The sequence below is a fragment of the Papio anubis genome, chromosome 14 (genome assembly GCF_008728515.1).
Source record: "Papio anubis isolate 15944 chromosome 14, Panubis1.0, whole genome shotgun sequence".
NCBI classification, from domain to species: domain Eukaryota; kingdom Metazoa; phylum Chordata; class Mammalia; order Primates; family Cercopithecidae; genus Papio; species Papio anubis.
The window spans coordinates 71861342-71885121 of record NC_044989.1 but is presented as its reverse complement, the minus strand read 5'-3'; the positions used below and the strand labels follow the sequence as shown (position 1 = coordinate 71885121).

Sequence of the window (23780 nt, the reverse complement as noted above, 5' to 3'; positions counted from 1 at the left end):
ATATACATATCTATATATTAAATACACACATCTTACATGAATGTACAGATATATACACACATACCGAGAGGTCTCGGAGTGCTAATAGTTCTGTCTGGAGGGGTGGGCTTATGGGTCATTTCAGGTAAATTTTATATTCTTTCAGATTATTTCTTTATTTAAAATTTTACAAAATGACGATGAGTTACTTCTTTAATAGACCAATAAGATCTATTTCAGTAGCTTTTGAAACCGCTAGAGCACAGTCGGCCAATGCAGGACCTGACGGATGGCATGGCCACAGCCAGCCAATGTTCTCTGCAGGAGTGAATTATCCTCTTTGTGCCCTTCAGTGGCATATCCCACAATCCAAGTGTGGAGAACCCTAAATGTCTGCAAGACCTCTCTTTCATTGCCAGAGCCCTTCTCAGTGGAAAATGGGCAACAAAGGCCTTATCATCTCCCCTTTTCTGCAAACTCTCAAAGGTAGAGGTATAAGCTGGATAGAGGGGGGACAGGGGAGAGCACAGGGGGTCAAAGGGCAGAACGAAGAGGAAACATACCTTCTATGTCTCCTCCAGGGGCAGAGATTTTTGACATACTCAGGTCGGCGGTAGCAACGATGTCATTGTGAGTGAGGCGATCCCTAGAGCAAGGGAACAGAGAGGGCCTGAACACAGGGAAGGAACTGCAGGCCACAGCCCACCCAGGAAGTATGCGGCCTCAGTGACACATCGCGGGGGGGCGCGGGGGGCGGGCAGAGAGCGCTCCTGGTCTTCACTTTGGTAGGTTACTGAGGACTGGTAATCCCAGAGATGAAGAAACTGCACAGAAGACGTGCCCAAGACTCTCTGAGAGGGAACTAGTTCATCTCGCCAACCACCAGCATCCCATCAGGCAACCAAGCCCCCGCTGCCAGCTTGGATCTCTGCAGACACATCTGCAGGCTGACAGGGAGGAGGGCGGAGGCAAGGAGGCAGGGCCAGAGACTGGGGAGACTGTTCGGGGAGACTCTTCAGGGAGCCAGATTCCCAGACCCAGGGAGAACTGAGAGGCTCCAGGAGCTAAAGAAATGTTCAGATCAAGGAGAAAACTAGGTGACCAGGAAGAAACTATCTCTAAGGCCACAGTCTTGAAGTAGCCAGTGGCAATACACGATTCCTTTTTGTATCTGACTTCGTACGTAATGGAGCACTTTTAGCCTTTATCACACCGGAGGCTCACACAGCCTTGAGAAACAAGCACTTTCATTATTATCTCTGTTGCACCAATGAGGAAACTGAGGCTCAAAGCCATGTAGGTATTTGCCCAAGGTCATTGGGAGGGAGGGGAAGACCGGAATGGAAGTCCTGGCGTCCTGATTCCTGGACCACTGCTCCTGCATGGCACATGGCCTGCTTCCAGGGGCACAATTCTCGGCTCCCCAACCAGTGTAGGGGACTGCGGCCAGGAGCTCAAGGAAGCTAACCGATTGATTCACCTATTAGCCAACCACGTCCTGTGCAGACCCTCCCTCTGAACCCCACTCCTGCCTCCTTTGATGATAATAAACAGTAATTGAGCTAACATTTATTGAGCACCTACTAAGAGCTAAGCACTGCACTAAAACCATCAAGTGACTTAACTCACATCAGCACGACCAGGTAGGTACAATTAGCCCCAAATTCAGATGAGAAAGCCGACGTTGAGAAGGTTAAATAATTTGCCAAGATGGCAAAGCTGGGATTTGAGGCCAGAGATGTTGACGTGGAGACCAGAGCTTTGATTGCAGCCACCTGCTGCTTCCCGGGTAGGCTAGACCTGGGGTCAAAACCACTAGGTCAAGAACCCCCACAACAAAAAATATTCCAGTCCCAAATGCCAATGATGCAGAGGCTGAGAAACGCTGGGCTGGGCAGGACCCATCTCCTTCAGGAAGTTTCTCCTGGGTATTTTCCCCTTCTTCTTGGTGCCTCTTTGACACCCTCTCCCTGTTGTGAGTGCCTTAGCCATGGGCAGCTTCAAATGACACATCCCAACCCCATTATGAAAGCACACCCTGGCATGGTGCTTCGATTTTTCTTTGAAATCCTGACCCTATGAGGTACCCTAATCTCTGCCCAATTTCTGTGCTCCTTCCTTCCTCTCTCTTTGTATTTCCCAGGGAGGTGATTAAGCTTTGATTTTTAAAGTTTTCCATCGCTGGTGCTACATTAGGAAGAATGAATTGTCAGCACAGACAGATCTTTACCATTTTTCCAGGTGAATGATGTTAATAAGAACTGAAAAGCTGGGTGTGGTGGCTCATGCCTGTAATCCTAGCACATTGGGAGGTCAAGGCAGGTGGATCACCTGAGGTCAGGAGTTCAAGACCAGCCTGGCCAACATGCTGAAGCCCCGTTTCTACTAAAAATACAAAAATTAGCCAGGGGTGGTGGTGCGTGCCTGTAATCCCTGCTACTCAGGAGGCTGAGGCAGGAGAATCACTTGAACCTGAGAGGCAGAGGTTGCAGTGAGCCAAGATTGCACCATTGGACTCCAGCCTGGGCGACAAGAGCGAAATTCCATCCCAAAAAGAAAAAAAGAACTGGAAAGTAAAAATTTGCTGGAACATTTTACAATGAGATTCTCAGCACCAGATGACTGACAGCCGATGGCATTTGTACACTGTCTTCATGACCAAACCCTAGACAAGACCAGCACTTGAGAAGGAATTGGATGTCTGACCTCCAGCCTTCTCTGAATTGGGAGACGAGGGAAGGAGAGTGGGAGGAGAGAGGTTTTGCTTTATGGAGGTAGGGGATGGTTTGGGTTCTTTTTTGGTTTTGTGTTGTTTGGTTTTTTTAATGAAAAAGGAATTTCTGAAGAATTAAATGGAAGATTAAGTTACAGAGAAACGGCCATATGGACTATATCCTATTTCCAGGATTCAGGTAATAACAAGAGCTTATCTGCGTTTTCTGGGAAGAAAGCACTCTTCTGGATAGGAACTTGAAGCAGCAGAATGCTTTCTGGCCAAGAGTTGGGTTTTGGGGCTTGGGGTTGCTTTTGGAAAATACAGCAAGTCTGAAAATAGACTCACAATAAAAATGCCACTTCAACCCAAACCAGAGATACAACCACCAGATTCTGTAATGTGTTTGGATTGTACAGTACGCTGATGCCTTTGACACAGCTCACCCGGACTCGGGCCAGACACATCCACAACACAGGAGACAACCGCACCCACACACATCCACATGTGCAAACACGCAGGGACACGCACAACCCATTGCCCGCAGTCAGAGCGGCACACATGGAGAGCTGAGATGAAGAGATCATTCTGGGATGTAAAGCACATCTTTACAAACCGCTTCCCCACGGTACATACCCGTGGTCACTGCCCTCGCAGCCTCTCCCTCACAGGCCCTCCTGGCAGCTCTCTTTCCTCTCCTCTAATTCTCACAAGCTGTTTTCTTTAGGCCTGGGGAACTGGCACACAGCTTAATGGCTCTGTGGCCTGGGGGTTTTTCCCTAGTCTCTCATTATCCTCCTGGTTGGGGGTGTCACGGGCATGAGACCAAAGGAGAACACGCTGGGGAACCACACAGCCAAGACTTCTTGGGGGCAAAGAAAGGACAACTCTCTCTTTTTGGGAAGCCCAATGCCCCGAGATCACACGTGTGGACCCCGAGTGTTCCCCTCAAGTGTAAGAGAAAACTCCTGTCAACTAGCAGAAGGTGGCATGGCCTAGTGGTTAGGAACGCAGGCTTTGGAAACAGCAGGCTTGGGTTCAAGCCTGGCCTCAGCTACTTTCCAGCTAGCTGTCAGCTCGGGCAGGTCACTCAATCTTTCCCAGCCTGCCTTCTCATCTGCGAACTGATGTCGGTGAGCTGATGGTCAGATGAGACGACTCGTGTCGAGTGCTTGCTGGAAACGGGGTTTGGTGTTTAGTAGGTGCTCAACAACTATTAGATGCTGTGATCTTTCTAAGATGCCTGCGAGCTGCTGCCCTCACCTGCTGCACAGCTGCCGTGGCGTCCCCTGCCCAGGCAATCTGGGCCACTCCTCCAGCCGGGGGACCCTACCTTTTCATCCCACCAACCCAGGGCTGCACTGCAGCCCATCCTCCCTGAAGCTCTGCTCTTTTCAGCCCCTGGTCTTGGTTTGTGAGCCTCTCCTCACTGGAACATCCTCATCATGAGCTTAGCAAAACCCCACCCCTCCTGCAGGCCATCACCTGTCCCACCTCCTCCAGGAAGCCTTCCCAGCTCCTCCTGCCCTCAGAGATGATTCCTCACAGCCGATCCCAGCTGGCCCCTCCTTATCTGCCTCCCTGCCAACAAGCAGGTGTGAGTAAGCTTCCCAGGAAGTGCCCACACCCTCTCCATCCCTGGCTACCCCAAGGGGACATTACCTCACCTGAAACTTCTCCCTCACACTCTCACTACCAGTCACTGAGCCGAATGAAACTGAGGGACCCAGCACCCCCAAGACAGCCCGCCCTAAAGACCCCAAGACTCAGGACTCACCAGTCTATGACACGAATCCTCATTTTTTCACACATGGAGGGAAACTGAGGAGGGAATAGAGGCATGTTGGGAGAAGAGTCCTTTTGAAGATAGAACAGCCCCTCCCCACCTGAGCTGAAGTCTGGGATACTGGCAGGATGCTGGGGAGGCAGAGCCCTGGACCTCCCGAAGCCCAGAGCCCCAGGGGCCTCCTTGGGTGTGCTGGGGTGGGAGGCTCACCATGGCAGGCAGTGTGATGTTCTGGTTCCACTGAGGGTTGGCCGTCTTCTCCAAGATCTTGCTGCAGAGCTAGAAGACACAGGGAAGGGACAATGGATCGAGCTCCATGGGGACTCTGGGCTCCCCAGGGCCACCATGCCAGCCAGTGGCCATTCTCTGCCACACTGGCTGCCCTCAGGGCTGGGTGTAAGACCCTGGGGTTGGGGCCTAGTACAGGGGGCTCAGACACAGGGAATCTTTGCAGAGAAAAAGCTCAATGGAAGGTCAGAGCCAGAGCTGGGGAGTGGGTAAGGGTAGGGTGGGTTGTCTGAATGCCACAGCCCTTCTACCCTTAACTCACACCTCTGGCTGAAAATCCCCCTCCATACCTCCCATTATGGCCAAGACCCTAAATGTGGGGGCCCTGAGTCCAGTCCAGATAGGCTTTCCCAGAGGCCCTTATGGCCCAGAAGGCTCTTTTGCCCATTACCCCATATCATCCACCATGTAGGAAGACTGTGACCTCTAGGAGATCAGAGACGGGGGAGGGGAGCCACGCACCGAGGTCGGAGAGTGAAAGAAAATTCAGGGAAGATGCAAACCCTGTAAGCCACAGTCTGCCTCCAAGCAGCCCTGCCCTAAAGACCAGGCTTTTCGCAAACAAGAAACCTCACAGGAGTGGAAACCAGATCAAACCAGCAGCTCAGAGGCCAGCCCTGGCCTTGGAGTCCATAAGGAACACCAGGCCCCTCAGCCAGCCCCAGCGCATCCTGTACCCACACACGGGGGCAGCAGGTAAAGATTCAGTTTCAGATACACAGATCCTGGTAGATTTCCATGTTCTACACATGAAAATAATAAGCAGCCTTTTCAGAGCATTTACTGTGATAAGCCCTGCCTTGTGCTAAGCATTTTATGTGCATTATCTCATTTAATGAGCATCTGACTTAAATCAGAGACTTCAGGTCCCCAGGGGTGAGGATGATGTCTCCGTTCCTGGTCCACCCAGTGCTGGCCCCTGCCCTCACCTTCCCCCTCCTCCCTATAAAAAGAGCCCCAGACAAAGGCCACACAGGGCTGGGTGCAGGACGGAGTGCCAGGATTTGGCCCATAGAGAGGAGTAAGGAAAGAAGAGAGACCGACGATCCAATCCAATGGAAGAAAGAGCAAAGAATGGAAGAGACAGTTCACAGAATGAAGACACGAGGCCTTGAGACATATAAAAAGATGCTCCATCCCACTCATAAAGAAACACAAAGAAAACCAACAAAATGCCATTCCTCACCCGTCAGATTCATAAAAATCTCTAAAGTCGGACAGACCACTGTTGGCAAGGCTATGGGAAAACTGCATGCTCATGTTTTGCTGGGGGGAAAACAAAATAGTTTGACCCCTCCCGAGGACAATTGGCCACTATCTATTGCAGTTTCAGATGCATGTTCCCACTGCCCTATCAATTCTACCTCTAGACACCCATCCTACAGAAACACTTGCACATGTGAGGAATGACACATGTATGAGGCTATTCACTGCAGCGTGGCTTGAACTAGTAAGGATTTGGAAAAACTCGTGTGTCCACCAGTGGAGAACAGGTTAGATCAAGTATGGTCCATCCGTACAATGGAGTACTAGGCAGCTCTCAAACAGAATGAGGATGCCTCTAGGTAGTGACATGAAACAATCTCCAAGTTATATGATTAAGTGAAAAAGCAAAGTGCAGAGCGGTGAGTGTGATGCACAGCCATTTGTGCTAAAAGGTAAAAGATAAAAATCTACAGTTGGATGGGCACGGTGGCTCATGCCTTAATCCCAGCATTTTGGGAGCCCAAGGCAGGTGAATCACTTGAGGTCAGGAGTTCAAGATCAGCCTGGATAATGTGGCAAAACCCCGTCTCTACTAAAAATACAAAAATTAGCCGGGAGTGGTGGCACATGCCTATAGTACCAGCTACTCGGGAGGCCGAGGCATGAGAATCACCTGAATCCAGGAGGCAGAAGCTGCAATGAGCTGAGATTGCACCACTGGACTCCAGCCTGGGCTATTGAGTGAGACTCCGTCTCAAGAATAAAAAGAATCTGTAGTCATATTTGCTTACACATGCATCACAAAACCAGAATAATATAAAGGAAACTAATTGCAGTGGTTTTCTTTGAAAAGGAAGAAATGAATGAATTGATTGTTGGATGGGGTACAGAGCAAGAGGGAGATTTTTCATGATAGATAGATAGATAGATAGATAGATAGATAGATAGATAGAATAAATATACTACCTAATTCAAAAATTAGATAAACAAATTTTTAAAATAAAAGACACGTGAACAAGACCCAGCTGAGCGGCCCTGTCAACTCTGTGCCCCAGGTCCCTGGAATAAGAAGGCACAGGCTGCCCCAGCACACACACAGGATGTACACGGGCTGCTTCAGCCCCTGCCCCAGGCATCTGGTCCTCCTCCATCTCAAACACTTCAACCTGGCTGCCTTCACCGGGATGTGGGTCTGGGGGCTTGAACAGCAGCTGGTCCATCTGCCACACCCCAGCCAGCACTGCCTCTGGCCCCAGAGATCCCTGCCAGCCTTCCCCCATCCTGTTTCACCCATAGGCACTCAGCCAGGGCCGCACCATGTTGCTTCTTCCTCTTCCTCTGCTTCTCTTTTCTTCTTCCTTTACCTTTTTTCTTTACCTTCCTTCACTCCCCAGTGGAGTATTATTAGCACACTCTCTCTGGAAGGCTATTTGGTCATCTGTATCAGACACTTAAAGATAAGCCCTCTGGCTTAGCAGCCCCAATTCTAGAAACTTCCCTATAGAAAAGCAATCAGAGTGTGGATGAAGATTCCTGTATGCTGATGTTTGTCACAATGTTGTTTATAAAAGGGAAAAATTGGAATTATATATATCCAAAAATAAGTCAAATGTTATAGTATACTCATCTGACAGAATATTATGCCACCATCAAAAAAAATCATTTCAATGACTATTTAATAATTTGAGAAAAGATGAGACAACACAAGCAGTTTACCAAACTGCATGTATATAGTTGATTCTCATTATTCATGGTAGTTACTATCTATAAGGTCACCAGGAACCCTGAATTGGTGAACACTGACTCTTTACCCCAGAGGAGAAGCAGGGTTAAATTCCTGCCAGCCTCTGTCACAACGTTTTTGTCAACTGATCAATAGGTAACCTTGGTTTATGTGTGCTTCTGTGGAAGGACACCTTACTTTTGAATATATATTGTTGAGTCATCGGCATTGAACTTACAGCCAATGGCACCGTGACCGAAGCCTGCAGGAAGCTTACCTATCACGCGCACTTCCTCTGTCAGGCACATCACAGCTGTTCTGAGCTTAGAAAAGCCAGACAGCACTTCAGCATGACATTTGGGGCCATTTTAAACAGTGAAGTTGCCAACAAAGGCACAAAAATGTGAAAAACATGAGACTACACAGGACACGTATCAAAGGACACGTATTTTGTCTGTGTCCTTTGATACGTGTCCTGTGTAGTATCATGTTTTGAGACTCTCTGCCTCCCTGCTTCAACTCTCATGGAGTAAATACATGTCTTTTGATCATGGACACATGTTTACTCCATGAGAGCTGGAGCAGGGAGGCAGAGAGTCACCGTGTTCAACCTCAGCAACCAACATACGTGCTGGGAGATTCCAATTTTTCGAAGCCCTGAAAGTGTCCTCAAATCATCACTAAAGTGCCACGAGTGTTGATTTTGGGCTTGCAAAATCAATATCTTCATTATTTTATTCCCAGTAAGTGGGAAGAGGGGAGGTAAGATGGGCAGTGGAGCCGAAGGAAAACATAACCAGAATGAACACAAACCAATGCCACCGGCACTCCAGGCGTGGCAGGGCACAGAATACCGTGCAGGATATGAAACATGGTGCAGGCACAGAACATGGCGGTGGCACAGAATTATGCAGGATAGAATGATGGAAAGGCAGAATATGGCAGTGATTATGAACATGGCGCAGGGCGCGAAAGAACATGGTGCAGGATTACAGAACACGGTGCAGGGCACAAGAATGACAGTGAGGGGAAGTAAAGAACATGGTGCAGGATAGAATGGTGAAACAGAATATGGTGGATATAGAATATGGTGCAGGTGGAACATGAAAAGAATGGAGGAAAGATATAGAATGGAGGAACAGGAAGGACAGGGAAAATGGAATATGGAATATGGTGCAGGGTACTGAATATGGTACAGGATATAGAATATGGTGCAGGGTACAGAATATGGTACAGCGTATAGAATATGGTGCAGGGTACAGAATATGGTACAGGGTACAGAATATGGTGCAGGGTACAGAATATGGTGCAGTGGGAGTTTTTGTTGTTTTCCTTTTCTCTGATTTTTTCAATTTTTTGCAATTTGTGGGTTTTATTCTTAAATTCATAAAAGAAAAAAGTTGTTTTAAAACTTCCTGTCCTGCCCTACAAGTACCTACCTTTTGTTTCTTCCATACCATGAAGTGCACAGTCGCACGCACTCTCCCACACTATCTTCTTAGTAACTTGGCCAAAGCAAGTATGGTTCACATCTTGGATAATACTGCCACCAAGCGTCCATAAGGGGAAATGCAAAGAAGGCCGGCTGGGGTGGGTGGGGCACACAGAAGGTAACCTCAAGGCTCTTCAGCTTAGGATGTAATGAGAAAAAAGGGACATGCAAGCAGGCTAAAAGAGAGGGACAGGCAGAATGAGACACGCCATAAGAGCAGCAGAAGCAGGGAGGCCACAAGGAGGTGGCTCAGGGAAGAGAGGACACAAGGGCCTGGGGACCACCAGAGACGGCTGGCCAGATTGAAACTTTCAAGACAGAGTGTTGCAGCTGCCTCCTTCACCATAAGGTCATTCTTCAACTCCCTCCACCTCTTTCTAGAGGAAAAATGGGAGGTGCAGCTTCTTGCATGAGCCCAGATGCCAACCCACTGTATACAGTCACTTGTCTTGGCCGCCTTTGCCCCTTCACCTCCCCTAGATACTGGTACCTTCCTACAGAAATCCCCAGGGCCAGCCAAGAGCATCTCAGAACAGAAGACCCAGGGAGATCAAAGATGCTAGCAGGGACCCCGGAGCAGCCAGGAGCCCCAGAGCTCTGAGGCTTAGTTCCAATGAATGTGAAGGCACGTCGGTCTTGGTTCCAGCCACCATCGAAATACCTTCTGTGTTGGGAATGCGAAATAAGAACAATCTCAGGACGTGAATTTCCCAAGTGTCAAGTGGAAAAATTAATCCTATCCTTGGAACTAGTGTCCCAAAAAACATACAGCCGCAGCTTCCTGTTTCCTTCCTGCCTTCAAGCAGCTGTCCCCATTCCTCCTGATGCCAGGAGCAGGGCGTAAGACCCGTACCCTGAGCCCACACCAAAACCTGCACTCAGGTGAGGATCTGCAGTGAGCAGTTACACCTCCACATGAACGAGTTTAAAATCTGCATTACATCCCCGTGTACATTTTCACTGGGACCCTGTGCTAGTCTCTGAGGAGAGAGAGCCCAGCTCAAAGGGGCTCCCGATGGCCACCTTCAGTATAATTCAAACATCAACACAATAATGACTGATTTAACACATTAAAAATAAAAAGCATTGAGGTCCATACTAATACTCAACGAGGCAGGAGGGAGAAAGCTCTTCTTTGCAGAAAAAAAGTCAGCTAATCAAGAGAAAAAGAATGATAATGAGAAAATCACCACTTTGCAGTCCCAACTAAATGACTTCTTCAGACAGGAAGGTCAATGGATGCTGAGACCATTAGGTAAGAGATAGCTGAGAAATAGGATATCCGTACAGTGCCAAGATATTGCCCACAGTTTACTTGCTAATTACAAAGGGGGAACATTTACTTTTATAAGAGAGCCATCTGGAGGCATCACTTTCACCATGTGATCAGGCAATCAACCCTGATGATGGGACAACCTGACATTATGGCTTTCTGTTGTGATGCCATATGACATGCAGAACATCACCTATGCTGACTTCTTGCCGAAATACTTCATCTGAGTCTAATCGAGTCTCTAGACCTAACTTCCAGTTTACAGGAAAGAGAGGAGCCAGAGAAACAAGTTAAACAGCAGAAGAAAACAATCGAACAAATCCAGTACTTGGACAAATGGCCTGGGCTGTTCAAAAATTCGATGCATGAGGTGAGAAACAAAGGAGTGGTCCTGGGAACAGCTGGCAGTGGCTACGGGGACACGAGGTAGGGGTGGGCCCTGGGGACATGTTTAAAGTCAAAAGCTAGAGATGGCATGTGTGATATGGAGAGAGAAAAAAGAGGGAGGAATCAAGGCAGGTCCACATTTTCTGCCTTTGATGGTTGTACCTGGCTAAGACAGAGGCTTTTGGATATGGGGCAGTTTGCGCAGAGAAAATGACTCCCTCCAGGGCTCAGAGGGGCAGCAGGCAGAGCTGTTTAGAGGCACAGAGAGGCCTGGGGTTGAAGGGAGGGGTTGGAGAGCTACCGAGTTCTCTGCGGAGAGGTGACGGCTGAAGCCTGGGAGGGCTGGGGCTGCCAGGAAAGCCCGTAGGGGGCACACAGACACTGTGGGCTGGACAGCCTGGGTAGAGACAAGAGCTGGGACAGAAGTCAGCAGGGACTGGAGCCACAGCACCGCCTCAGGGCAGGAAGGTGGGCTGCAAGGAAGAGACTAGGGCGCTCACCAGAGGGGTCTTTCTCTGCCCAACTCCCCCCACAACATTTTTTAAATAATCATTTTGTTTTTATCCCACATCTTTAAAATATAGTTTCCCTATCTTTATGCCTTCATGTCTGGTTTCCATGCTATTGCTCCATTTTCCCCCAAATGTTCCTCTACTATCCACTGTCCGACGTCCTCTCCTGGGCTATCCGCATCTGTGTGTCTTTCTGGGACACCCCCAGGCAGACCTGTCCACATTCGTGTGCAGGGCAGCCTCTGAGAGCTGGGCCTGTGTGGGTGTCTCACCACACACCAGGATCAGCCCCTCCTTGTGCACACACATCTGGTGCGGGCGCCTCGCTCTGTCTTGCTCTCACCCCGCACTGTCCACAGGGCACCAGGAAGTCCCCTCCCGAGAGAACCCTCCTGCTCCCTTACTCCTTACCATTTTCCCCGCAAAGCTGACCTCCACAAAGGGGTCCACCAAGTTCTTCTTGTTACTCTCAAAGCCAAAGATCTGTTTCACGTTGTCCATCACGGCATCGTCCACTGGGAAGAGGGACACACCAGTCATTGCCTGCCTGCTCTCTCACCTCCAAAACCCTGACTAGCCCCCATCTGTCTCTAGGCAGTCCTGGGACTACCTGAGCAAGAAGTTGTGACCCCTTCACACAGGGACTCAGTCCAGGGGCCCCCCAGTTGGAGGACTGTCTCAGAGCAGCAACTACTGAGAGCACCGGGCCACTTTGTCACCAGTCCCAAACGGCTCATTCACTGTCCTCGCCCTGCATTCAAAGCCTTTCAATCAAATCTACCAACTTATCGACTGCTTGACTGATTGGAAATCTACATCAGTCAGGGCAGTAAGTGCCCAGAAAAGGACTGGCAGTTGTTATAACAATATCCCATTATTGGTGCCTGGTTGACATTTTCCTTTAAATCTATTAGTGCAGCGATTTACCTGAGGTTAACCAAGAAGTCAATTCTGTTGTTTTTTTTCCTAAGAGTATTTAATCTATGCTGCCCCAAACCAGTTATTTTTGAATGAGTCAGATTATTTACATATGTAGATACAGATAGATAAATAGATAGATAGATATGTATATGTGTATACACATACATATGTGTAGAAAGTATGTTATGTTTATAGGCATATGAGTGGGTGAGTGGAGGGGATAGTTAAAGATTATATACTAGCTAATGTCTACATGAGTACAAAAGGCACAACAATTAGCAAACATTTATGATCTGTTTGCCCATCTATTTTTTTTTTTCAAACAACATTGCAGGGAATTCAACACAAAGCTCTTTCACCTTAAGAAAAGCAAACATTTCTATTTCCCCATGCCCCTCTTGAAGTTCACCAGCCTCACTCTACATAGTTGCAATCAATAAGTGCAGAATATTTGTAAGCATGTGTTTTAGTACTGAATTAATACCCATTATTTATTTACAGGCTTTCTTCAGGATTTGGTCCAAGTAAGCTTGTACATTTCATTTCTTGATGTCAGCAGCCAAAGCAGAAACTCTCAAACAATTATCTTTACGAAAAAGTTGTAACCAGGGACCCACGTTGCAAACCTTCTCACTGACTATACTGTGGACAGTGGCTTGGTTGTGTTGATGCATGCTCTAAAATAGCGGCTCACAACTGGGCCTCACAACAGAACAACCTGGGGAACCTTTAAACCCTACCAGTGCTGAGCCCTGCCCTAACTCAAGTCCATTTGAAATGCTGGAAGCAGGGCCCTGGCATTTGGACCGTTTTGAATCTTCCCAGGTAATTCTAATATTAGCCCAAGTTGATAACCAGAGCTCTCGAATATTCAGTATAAATCCCCAGTATTTACTAAACACACAGATGGGTCTAGAACCGGGCCAACCACTGTGAGGAACCAGGCAGTGGCCACATTGGCCCTCCTGGGAGGAAGAGATGGTTGCAAGTCGGGTACCCACTGTCCCAGTTTGCCGGAGACCACAGGGTTTCCTGGAACAGGCACTTTCAGTGCTAAAACCAGGACAATCTGAGGCAAGCTAGGATAGTGGGTCACCTTGTGGATCCGTGTCCTTCATCTGTGAAGACAGGGGGCCCCAGGAATCCTTCAAGCAAACCCTTCCAACGTTAGAGCAACTGCTCCCCAGTCCAGCTCTGCCGACTTGCAGGATGGGCTTCCTCATAGCGGGAGGGAAAATCAGTGAGAGCCAGCCCTAAGGCCAGAATAGAGTCCAGATGGTGCTGACTCCTCAATGACAACCAAGAAAATGGGTCCACAGAGTAGCCAAATAGCCACACCAGGCCCAGAGGACACTGGAATGGAGCTGAGAGGCAGCTATTACTCTCAAGAGTTCTTGAATCTTCGTAACTCCACCTATACTGATTACTTTTCATTAAATTCTGATTGTTTTCCTAGACACCTCTCCTTCCCCCAGGGAGCTGACCCCACCCGCCACCGCCCACCCTCACCAGCCCTGCGCCTCCAGCCTCCTGCAGACCTCCCACCCAAGGGCGCGCCCCACGCACTCTGTGGCAAGTCCTCGGCCCGGAAGACCTTCAGGCAGAAGTGGGCTCCTCGCAGGGCCACGCCTGTGGGCCGGAGCAGGTTGCTTTCAATGTCCTCCTTGTCTTCAGAGGGCTCTTTTCTCTCCAGCTACAAAGGAAACCAAATATGATTCCTTCACGTGCTCCTGAGTGCAGGGTTTTACTCTCTTTTTCTAAGAGTTCCACTTTCACCACATTCTGAAGCAAGGCAGACTGCGCTCCACCACTTAGTCCCATACAAGGGACTACCGCATAGTCCCAGGCAAGGTCCTTCACCTGAGCCCCAGCTTCCTCTTGAGTACAGCAGAGACCATGACACTGACCTTCCAGGACTGTGCGAGGAACATCTCCAATAATGATGGAAATGCATGTGGCACACGGCAAGCATTCCACCAACCTGTCTCCTTCCCGCTCTCCCCCACCTCCCAGTTAAAATATAATACAGTAGTCACTGAGATCTAAGCTGGCCGCTCTATCTTCAATAACATGCAGGTGTTCATTCACCCCGCCAGTAGCTACTGAGTGACTAGCAGGTGTCTGTATGGTGCTGAAGGGCAGGGGATACGGCAGTGAATAAGGGGATGACGTGAATAAGCGCCCTCTTCCCATGGGGCTGACTATCTTGCAGGGAAAACAGACTTTCAGCAAACGAATCCAATAACTTGTCCTGTGTCTTGTGGTTGGAACAGTAATAACAAAAATCACATCCCACATGTATTGATGTGGATGCACTCTCTCATTTAATCCTCACAGCACCCCCTTGAGTGGGTCTCAAACTTGACTGCACATTAGAAACACCTGGTGGGGGGCCGGGCGCGGTGGCTCACACCTGTAATCCCAGCACTCTGGGAGGCCAAGGCAGGCGAATCACCTGAGGTCAGGAGTTCAAGGCCAGCTCACCAACATGGGGAAACCCCATCTCTACCAAATAATACAAAAATTAGCCAGGCGTGGTGGCGTGCACCTGTAGTCCCAGCTACTCAGAGGCTGAGATGGGAGAACTGCTTGAACCTGGGAAGCAGAGGTTGCAGTGAGCCGAGATTGCACCACCGCACTCCAGCCTGGGCACCTTTTCCCCATCTCAAAAAAAAAGGAAAAGAAAGGACACACCTGGGAAGCCCAGGTCACACCCCAGACCAATTAAAACATAATTTCCGGGAGAGAGTACCCATGCAGCCGTGGCTTTTAAAGCTTCCCAGATGATTCCAACTGGCAACAGAGGCTGAGAATTAGTGTCTTCTAGACCACTGCTGTGCATTCCAATTAAAACGCGGGTTCTAGTTCAGCAGGTCTGGGGTGGGGCCCAAGAGTCTGCATTTCAACACGTGTCCAAGTGATGCCCACACTGCTTGCCCACAGATGATGCTCTGGGTGCAAGGGCCTAGAATGCCCCCACTTTACAGATACGAAAGCTGAGGTTTAACACAGGCTGGAAGCAGAACCCACGTGCTTGGAGAGCACAGAGCAAGGGGGATTGTAACTATACTGAGGCGGGGTCAGAAATGCTGCCCAGCTTGAGACCTGGATGATGAGCAAGAGGTGGAGGCATCCAGACGAGGAGGCAACTCATGCAGAGGCCTTTGCACAAGGGGAAGTTGGCAGCTGGAGGAACAGACAAAAGATCTGGTGGCTGCTCTTGGGCTAGCGAGCAGCGAAGGGACGGGAGAATAGCAAGGTCAGGCTGTGCCCAGCAGCCCACTCCTTGGACAGTTGCCTGGACTAGCCTCACCTCATTCATTTCTCACTCAGTCACACTTGACACGTAGAAACCTGCTTCAGGATCCTTGCAGCAAAACACTCAATCCCAGAATGCCCATATCACAGCAATGCCCAAAGGGATGTGTTCTGTGTTTATTCTCCTCAGCTCATATCAGAAGAAAACAATCATCTTTCAGGCATCCATAAAAGGGTCTATTCCCCTAGACAATAAGCACTGATTGAGCACCTACTGTGTACAAGACCTGCCATACTAGGCAAGAGGGGAGATAAAAGATACCGTATTTGCTATATTGTCCCCATCATCAAGAAACTGAATCTCACTGATGAAGACAGACACATAAGCTGGTTAGACTACCAAAGGGCTGGGTGGTGGCCCAAAGGAAAGACCAATACATTTTCCTGGAGGACTTCTTCCTGGAGGCAAGCTTCAGGGAGGAAGTGGCATCTGAACGGGGCCTGGAAGAACAAATTGGTGCTTGGTAGGCAAAGAGAAGGAAGGTATTCCAGCAAGGGAAAAGGCCAGAGAGGAATGGAAGAGTGTTCTGGAAAGAGTCATATCATCTGGTGTGGCCACAGACGGGGCCCATGAAGATACATAACAGCAAGTGGGACTGGGAAACTGGGCTAAGGCCAAATGTCAAGGGCCTTGAATGTCATGCTAAGGATCTTGGACTCTATCCTGAAAGCAATGGGAAGTCACTGGACATTTTGTAAGAGGAGACACGCATGATTCTACCTGGGTTTAAAAATGATGACTGTTGGCCAGGCACAGTGGCTCATGCCTGTAATTCTAGCACTTTGGGAGGCTGAGGTAGGTGGATCACAAGGTCAGGAGTTTGAGATCAGCCTGAACAATATGGTGAAAACCCATCTCTACTAAAAATACAAAAAGTAGCCAGGCATGGTGGCGCATGCCTATAATCCCAGCTACTCAGGAGGCTGAGGCAGGAGAATTGCTTGAACTCGGGAGGCAGAGGTTGCAGTGAGCCAAGATTATACCACAGCACTCCAGCCTGGGTGACAGAGCAAGACTCTATCTCAAAAAAAAAATAAAAATAAAAATAAAAATAAAGATGACTGGTGATAAGGTGGGGATAGGTGGAGAAGTATAACATAAGAAGTTAGGAGACCTCAGAGGACACTTAGGAGGGATGGCAGAAACTGCTAGTTGTTCCCCCAAATCCAGTCTTTTCTGCCTCCTCTAACAAACCCTCAATTTTTAGCTGGACAGCATTAGGATGGACTTTATTTCCCAGGCTCCCTCGTAGTTAGATGTGGCCATGTGACTAAGTTCTGGTCAATAGGACCTAAGCACAAATGTGTACAACTTCTGGGTCACGGCTTTGAAGGAAGAGACGTGGCCTCCATAGTCCTTTACTCCCATTTCCCTGGCTGGAATATGGACATGGTGATGGGAACTGGAGCAACCGTCTTGGGCCGTGTGATGGAGGCTGCATGATGATCACGGTGGAGAAAAGGCCAGGAGCCTGGGTCTCTGATCATTGCCGAAGCACTGTGCCTATTCTGGACTGTGGCATTCATGAGAGAGAAATAAACATCTGTCCTCCTTAACGCCTATTATTTGGGGCATCTTTGTTACACCAGCTGAACCTATGTTGTAATTCACAAAGAGACCCAAGTGAGAGAGAGTGGGAGCTGGGCCTCAAACTCTGGTCTTGCGATGGGAAAAAGAAGAGGCATACGCAGAGGTTTTCACACCAAGACTGGCCAACTACTTGCATGGGGACTGAGGGGTAAAGAATGAAACTCTGGCCTCTGGTTTGGGGGACTAAGTGGCTAAACATGCAGTTTCCTAAGATGTCACCTAATACAGGATGGGGAACAGGTGTGGGAGGTTATATATAGAATAAGCGCACTGTTGCAAAAAGAAATGCAGCAAATGATACCAGGCTTTGCTCTAATACGTCAGAGGGGCCTAAGGGACACGTTAATGTGGCCTGATGGCAAGACAACTGAAACTGAGCGTCCAGAGCTCAGAAGATCCAGGCTGGAGAAGAGCAATTTACAAGTCTCAGGTGGTGTCTGAAAGAGACGGACTCCTCAACAGTGAGGGGCAGGACACAGCAAAGGAACAGGGACTGAACTGCAACATCGAATTTGAAGAACCCACTGGAAAAGGAGCAGGGAGAATCAGGACAGCCATGAATGCTAAGGGAGGAGGAATTTCAAATACAGCGTGGGCTCCGGAATTGAATGCTGTGGAGCCGTGGTGCAGACTAACAACAGGGGAGAGCTCCTAAGCTCTGGTGATGAGCAACCCTTACACCAGTGGTTTCAGGGAGGGGAGGCGGTAGGATTCCTACTCAAGAGAAAGAACGAGCAGCTGGTAGTGGAGTGGAAAAAGGGGGACGCAGTGCACCCTTTCAAGAAGTTGGTGATGACCAGCAGTAGGAGAGAGAGAAAATAGTAGTGGAGAGGAGGGGTGGGGAGAAATGGGTCAAGGAAGGGGTGCTTTAGGATGGGGAAATCTTGAGCCTGGCACAGATCATGGAGCAGGAGGCAGAGGACACAAGTGTGAGAAGAGATCAGAAAAAGGAGGCAAATAAGACAGTGGAGGATGTGAGGTCACGGCCAGGAGGTGGTGGGATGATGGAGCGGGAGGGGCGGCGGAAGGGAGGGAAGTGGATGAAGATGGGGGGGGCAAGTTGAGGACCACAGGAGCTCCCAGAGCTCTCACCACTACATCGCTGTGCAGCTCTGCCTCTCCAAGGGAAGCTGAGGTTGGAGCTTAGGAAAGGGAAGAAAGTCTGGAAATAGCCAGGAGAGATAAGGAGTAAGGAGATGAGGAGAATGAGATAAGGAGTAAACTACACCCAGGTAAAGGAAGAGGCAGACAGCACCCAGGGCCCAGCTGAAACCCACCTTCATCCTAGCAGCACGTCCAGGTGGCCAAGGAACCAGTGTGTGGTGAGGATGGGGGTGACACGAGGCATGGCAGGAGACCCCAAGGGCCCTGTCCTCCTCTCCCTCCCTGCCCAGTGCCATCAGCCATGTTCGGGATGCCCTGGTACCTCACCCTTGACCTTCACCTCACCCCTGACCTTCACCTCACCCCTGACCTTCCCCTCACTCCTGACCTTCAGCACTCCTGGCTTGCCCTCGCCCAACACATCCACCACCCACACGCCTCTCTTCTGCTTCTACGCTGCTGAGCACCATGAGGCAAGTGGCTCCACTACAAACAAAGCGTCCAACCCAGAGTGGGCACTCTGGTGTTTGTGCAGAAATCCTTTCATTAAATCTAGCCCGTCATTCCTCTTGCACAAAGATGATTCCAAACCTTTTCTCCTCCTCTCACACATACAAAGATGCGGATACCTCCCCTGCTCTCAACACTTTTCTCATTCTTACCACCTCCAACTTAAAACTTTACTTACTGACATGTAGAGATGAGCATGATACATTCTTAGGCAATGAAATTCAAGTCACAACATAATATATATAGAATAAGCTCACTGTTGCAAAAAGGAAAATATGTGTGTGTGCCATTCCAGAGGGATGTGCAATGAGATAATAATAGCTCTCTCAGAGTGGTAGGATTATGAGTGATTCATTTTTTATTAATACCTTGCACCCAGAGCACTCATTTTTCATTAATGCCTTTCTACATGTTCTACATTTCTCATTAATTACCATATATTAGTTTAAATCAGAAAAAAAAAAAAAAAAAAGAGTGTTTGTGGTTTGGTGCCCCCACCACCAAGTGCTATGTGGGGGACCGTAAGGAAGACCCAGGGAAATGTACTCACAGGCGCTTCATCCCCAGGCCCCAGCACACAAAGACTTGTTTTCAGGTAACCTCTGGCCCCAGCAGAGAAGTCATCAGGGTCTGAGAGCAGCAGCCACTTCCTGAGATAGGCGTGCCCTAAGAGAGACAACATCCACTGGTGATCCCAGAATCAGAAGACCCCAGCCTGTGACCACATCCAGGAGCCCAGGATGGACTGCACAGGGGACGTAAAGGATTCATCCACTGGGCCATGAGCCCAGGACTCAGATTCTAGAATCAAAAGGTACTTTGAGCGTTCATGCGGTCAGAGTCAGAAATATTAACCCTGTAAGAGGCTGGCAGAGCCAAACCCAGGCCATTTTCCTCCCCTTCGAGAAGTGACCAGACCAGAATGGAAACCAGGGTGAGGAGAAATCCTGGTTTGTCACCCAAATGACCTGTCCCTGTCTGCCGTGATCCCAGTCTCCAGTAACGGGGCCTTTCAGATCTAGCCTCCCTGAATGGGCCAACGGAGACACAGGTGAGCGTTACACGCTCCCGAGGGCTTGTCTCACATGGAGGATGAATGACCTACCTTCTCTCCCAAGATCAAACCCTTCCTCTAGATTCTAAAACCCCCAGGAGGGACAGTGAGGATCCCAAATGGGTGTCCCCAGTCAGCCTCTAGAACCAAAATGCAAGGATACAGCCAAAGTGATGAGAACTCACGGGGCTCTCTGTAAATGGTGCCCACGTCCATCTGCAATCAACGAGAGGAGACACAAATCAAACTCTTGCCGCTGAAGCATTAAACAAAGTGTGGTGCATTACACGATTCCATTAAAAACCATGTTTTTGAAGAACTTTTGGAAGCACAGGGAAACATTCACCATTTGATACTATATGAAAAGAAAGTGAAATACATTTTGATCCCAGTTTGATAAAGAATGCTTATGTACAGAAAAGAAAGAGGAAAGGAGGCTGGGCGTGTTGGCTCATGCCTATAATCCCAGCAATTTGGGAGGCCGAGGCAGGTGGATCACTTGAAGTCAGGAGTTCGAGACCAGCCTCCTGACCAACATGGTGAAACTCCATCTCTATTAAAAATAAAATTAAAAAAAAAAAAATAGCCGGGTGTGGTGGCGCATGCCTGTAATTCCAGCTACTTGGGAAGCTGAGGCAAGAGAATCACTTGAACCTAGGAGGTGGAGGTTGCAGTGAGTTGAGATCACGCCATTGCACTCCAGCCTTGGCAACAAGAGCAAAAATCCGTCTAAAAAAAAAGAGGAAAGGAAATTCACACAATAGGACTATGTTATCTCTGCATGGTAGATTGGGATGATTTTTATTTCATTTTTTATTCCTTCCTGTGTTTTACAATTTTCTATTAAAAATCCATAGATTACTGGGATGGTGACAGTGGGGAAGGCCGCAGCGGGCAGCGGGGGCGGGGGACAGGGAGTATATGGGAACTGTGTCCATTCCACTCAATTTTTGCTGTGAATCTAAAACAGCTCTAAAAAGTTGTCTATTTTTTTAAATCATAGATTACTTTTATAATTAGATACAAGTAAAATAATTTTTTGACTTAACCCTTGGGTTCTCAGAACAAGAATGTAAAGAGACTCAAAACATAATTAAGATTTAATTTGTTACAGAATGACTCAGGCTCAAACTCATTCTTTTAAAAAATGCTTCTCCAGGTAAACAGATTTAGTTTTTTATCTTGTGACTTCTTTCCACAGGCAATGATTTGGGAAGACATCGAAATCTCACCTGCTGATCTAGCCATCAGGTCCAACCCAAGCAATTTTTTTTTTTTTTTTTTTAAGATGGAGTCTCGCTCTGTCGCCCAGGCTGGAGGGCAGTGGTGCGATCTCGGCTCACTGCAACCTCTGCCGCCCAGGTTCAAACAATTCTCCTGCCTCAGCCTCCCGAGTAGCGGGGATTACAAGCGCCCACCACCACGCCCAGCTAATTTTTGTATTTTTAGTAGAGACAGGGTTTTACCATGTTGGCCAGGCTGGTCTTCAACTACTGACCTCAAGTGATCTGCCCACCTCGGCCTCCCAAAGCACTGGGATCACAGGCATGAGCCACCACGCCTGGTCCCAGCAATTATATATTGCACAGAATAAATAATTCTAAGGTAACTGTTCTGACAACAGGTAGAATACAAGCCCCTTATTTTAAATTTGTATTTAAAATACAAATGTAAAGAAGGAAGGCATAATACACTTGGATAGAGGGGAGAGGGTAAAATAAGCTTGTGCTCTTTCTTTCCTTTTGATAAATCCTTGAAAATTTCAAAATGAGAAAATTAATAACAATTACATCAAATTACATTAAAACACCATGCAGGCCAGGCGCAGTGCTCATGCCTGTAATCCCAACACTTTGGGAGGCCAAGGAGGTCAGATCACAAGGTCAGGAGTTCAAGACCAGCCTGACCAACATGGTGAAACCCTGCCTCTACTAAAAATACCAAAAAAAAAAAAAATTAGCTTGGCATGGTGGCACACACCTGTAATCCCAGAAACTTGGGAGGCTGAGGCAGGAGAATCACTTGAACCCGGGAGGCAGAGGTTGCAGTGAGCTGAGATCACACCACTGCACTCCAGCCTGGGTGACAGAGCAAGACTCCATCTCAAAATAATGATGATAATGATGATGATGATGATAATAATACAGGTCTCCTTTAGTCTGTGCAATTACTAGTTACTTTTACTTTACGTAATCTGTTAAATCCATTGGTTCTCGGTTCTCGGAATAGGACTATTTACTTCTGGACTGTCTAGGACAAGTGAGGAGGCTGGGGCAGGGTTTCCCCCTCTCCATTGCCTCTCCCTCCCTCAGGGATCCACATCTGAACCCCACTCCCAATCCAGAGTGAGAGTGACATCAGGGCAGAGAGCGCTGAGTGTCACTGGCCCAAGATGGCCAGGATGAGAAGAAGGGCTGCCCAAACTCAGATCTCACACTGCCTTCCCAGAGGCGGGGGAAAATCCAAATTACAAATAAGGGTCTTGATTCTGCCTGTTGGAAATAAGGGAAGAAGTACTTCCCTCCCCTCTCTTTTTGTCAGAACACTTACCTTAGAAAACTTGTAAATATATTACACTTTCCCTGTCTCTTTGAAACGCATCTTTTAAAGAAACTAAATAAGCCTTTTGTCAGCTTTAGTATACAAGTGTCATTCTCAGGACGTCTGAAATGTAAACACCAAGGGAGATGGCTCCCCCATGTCCCAGCTTCTCTGGGAAGATAGGCGCCTAACTCCTGTGCGCACCTGGCTCCAAGTTGTTAAACTACTTCCTGTCGTAAAAATACGAGTTTCATTTTTGTTTGGTCTTCTGGACACAATAGCTAACATAGATGGTCACTCCGATTACCAGGTGACTTTGGGATGAACTCGGTGTGACCAACAGTGCTGTACATATTTTTAAGAAACTAAATAAGTCTTTTGTCAGCTTTAGTATACAAATGTCATTTTCAGGAGGTCTGAAATGTTAAGTCCCCTGACCTGAGGGTGGGGCATGATGTCTCTTGAGAATGTGTGCGGTGGGCAATCAGTTGAACCCACTGGCTAAATTAGCATGAGATTTCTTTCTGTCTTTGCAGCATCTTAGCAGATCATCGCCTGTGATGTGCATCTCACTCTGGTTTAAGGCCTCTTCAATGATAGAAAAGTGGTTTCTTTCTCTTCTACCCTTGTGGAGAGGTTTTCTGGGGTGAAAGGAGATGCTGTGCAGAGGGTTTGGTGTTGTTTTTTGAAATAATATTTTCCCAAAGCAGAGACACACAGGATCTCTGGAGTGCCACCCCTGCCCATGGCCCACAGAAGCTCCACCAACACGGAGAAGTGAGAACTGACTGCTTTCATTGAAAATAAGCAATTACCCGGAACTCCCCAAGGAGAGCATCTGTCCTGAGAGAACGGGAGTCTACCACCTGCAGAGAAAGATCACGGAAACTCACATTCACGGGGAACATGTGGCCCACACGGCCAACCCAATAGCTCTTCCCTCCCAAACAATAACTGCCAACGCTTCACACTTACTCAATTCCAGAGATTGTTCTAAGCAATATTTAGCCCTCACAAGAACCCCATCAGCAGATACTGTCATTATCCCCATTTCACGGATGAAATAGGGGCACAGAGACTTGTACAGAAACACACAACCCCTACATGGCATAGACAGAGCTGGAATCCACCCTAGTGCCAGAGCCTACACTTTCAGCCGCTTGGCTGTAGTGCCTTTCAGAGGAGATGGGGGAAGAGCCAAGGCCCAGAGAAAGAGAATCTCCATCAGAAGCAGGCACGTGGATTAACAAAATAAGATGGAAACTTAAATGTTCATTGCCACAAGTGATTCAAGGACCCTGACCTGAGACCCCAGGGGGATGCTGAGCAGTGGGGTCTCCTGCAGCTGCTGCCTCCAGCTGAGCTGTTGTAGGCATTTCTGT

The 23780-nt window shown here is 48.3% G+C and overlaps 1 protein-coding gene across 16 annotated transcripts in view; it reads right to left on the bottom strand.

The window, feature by feature from the left end:
- DYSF (dysferlin) overlaps positions 1-23780 on the bottom strand; it is a 231439-nt gene that overhangs the window by 143461 nt on the left and 64198 nt on the right. For all 16 annotated transcript variants that reach the window (XM_021924954.2, XM_021924952.2, XM_021924957.2 and 13 more), the window contains 8 exons: positions 23214-23264; positions 20043-20073; positions 19354-19469; positions 13847-13973; positions 11771-11874; positions 4689-4757; positions 4470-4513; positions 543-625 (listed from right to left, as the gene is read on the bottom strand). In XM_021924954.2, the coding sequence (XP_021780646.2) occupies positions 543-625; positions 4470-4513; positions 4689-4757; positions 11771-11874; positions 13847-13973; positions 19354-19469; positions 20043-20073; positions 23214-23264 (625 nt within the window). The remainder of the gene's footprint in view (positions 1-542; positions 626-4469; positions 4514-4688; positions 4758-11770; positions 11875-13846; positions 13974-19353; positions 19470-20042; positions 20074-23213; positions 23265-23780) is intronic.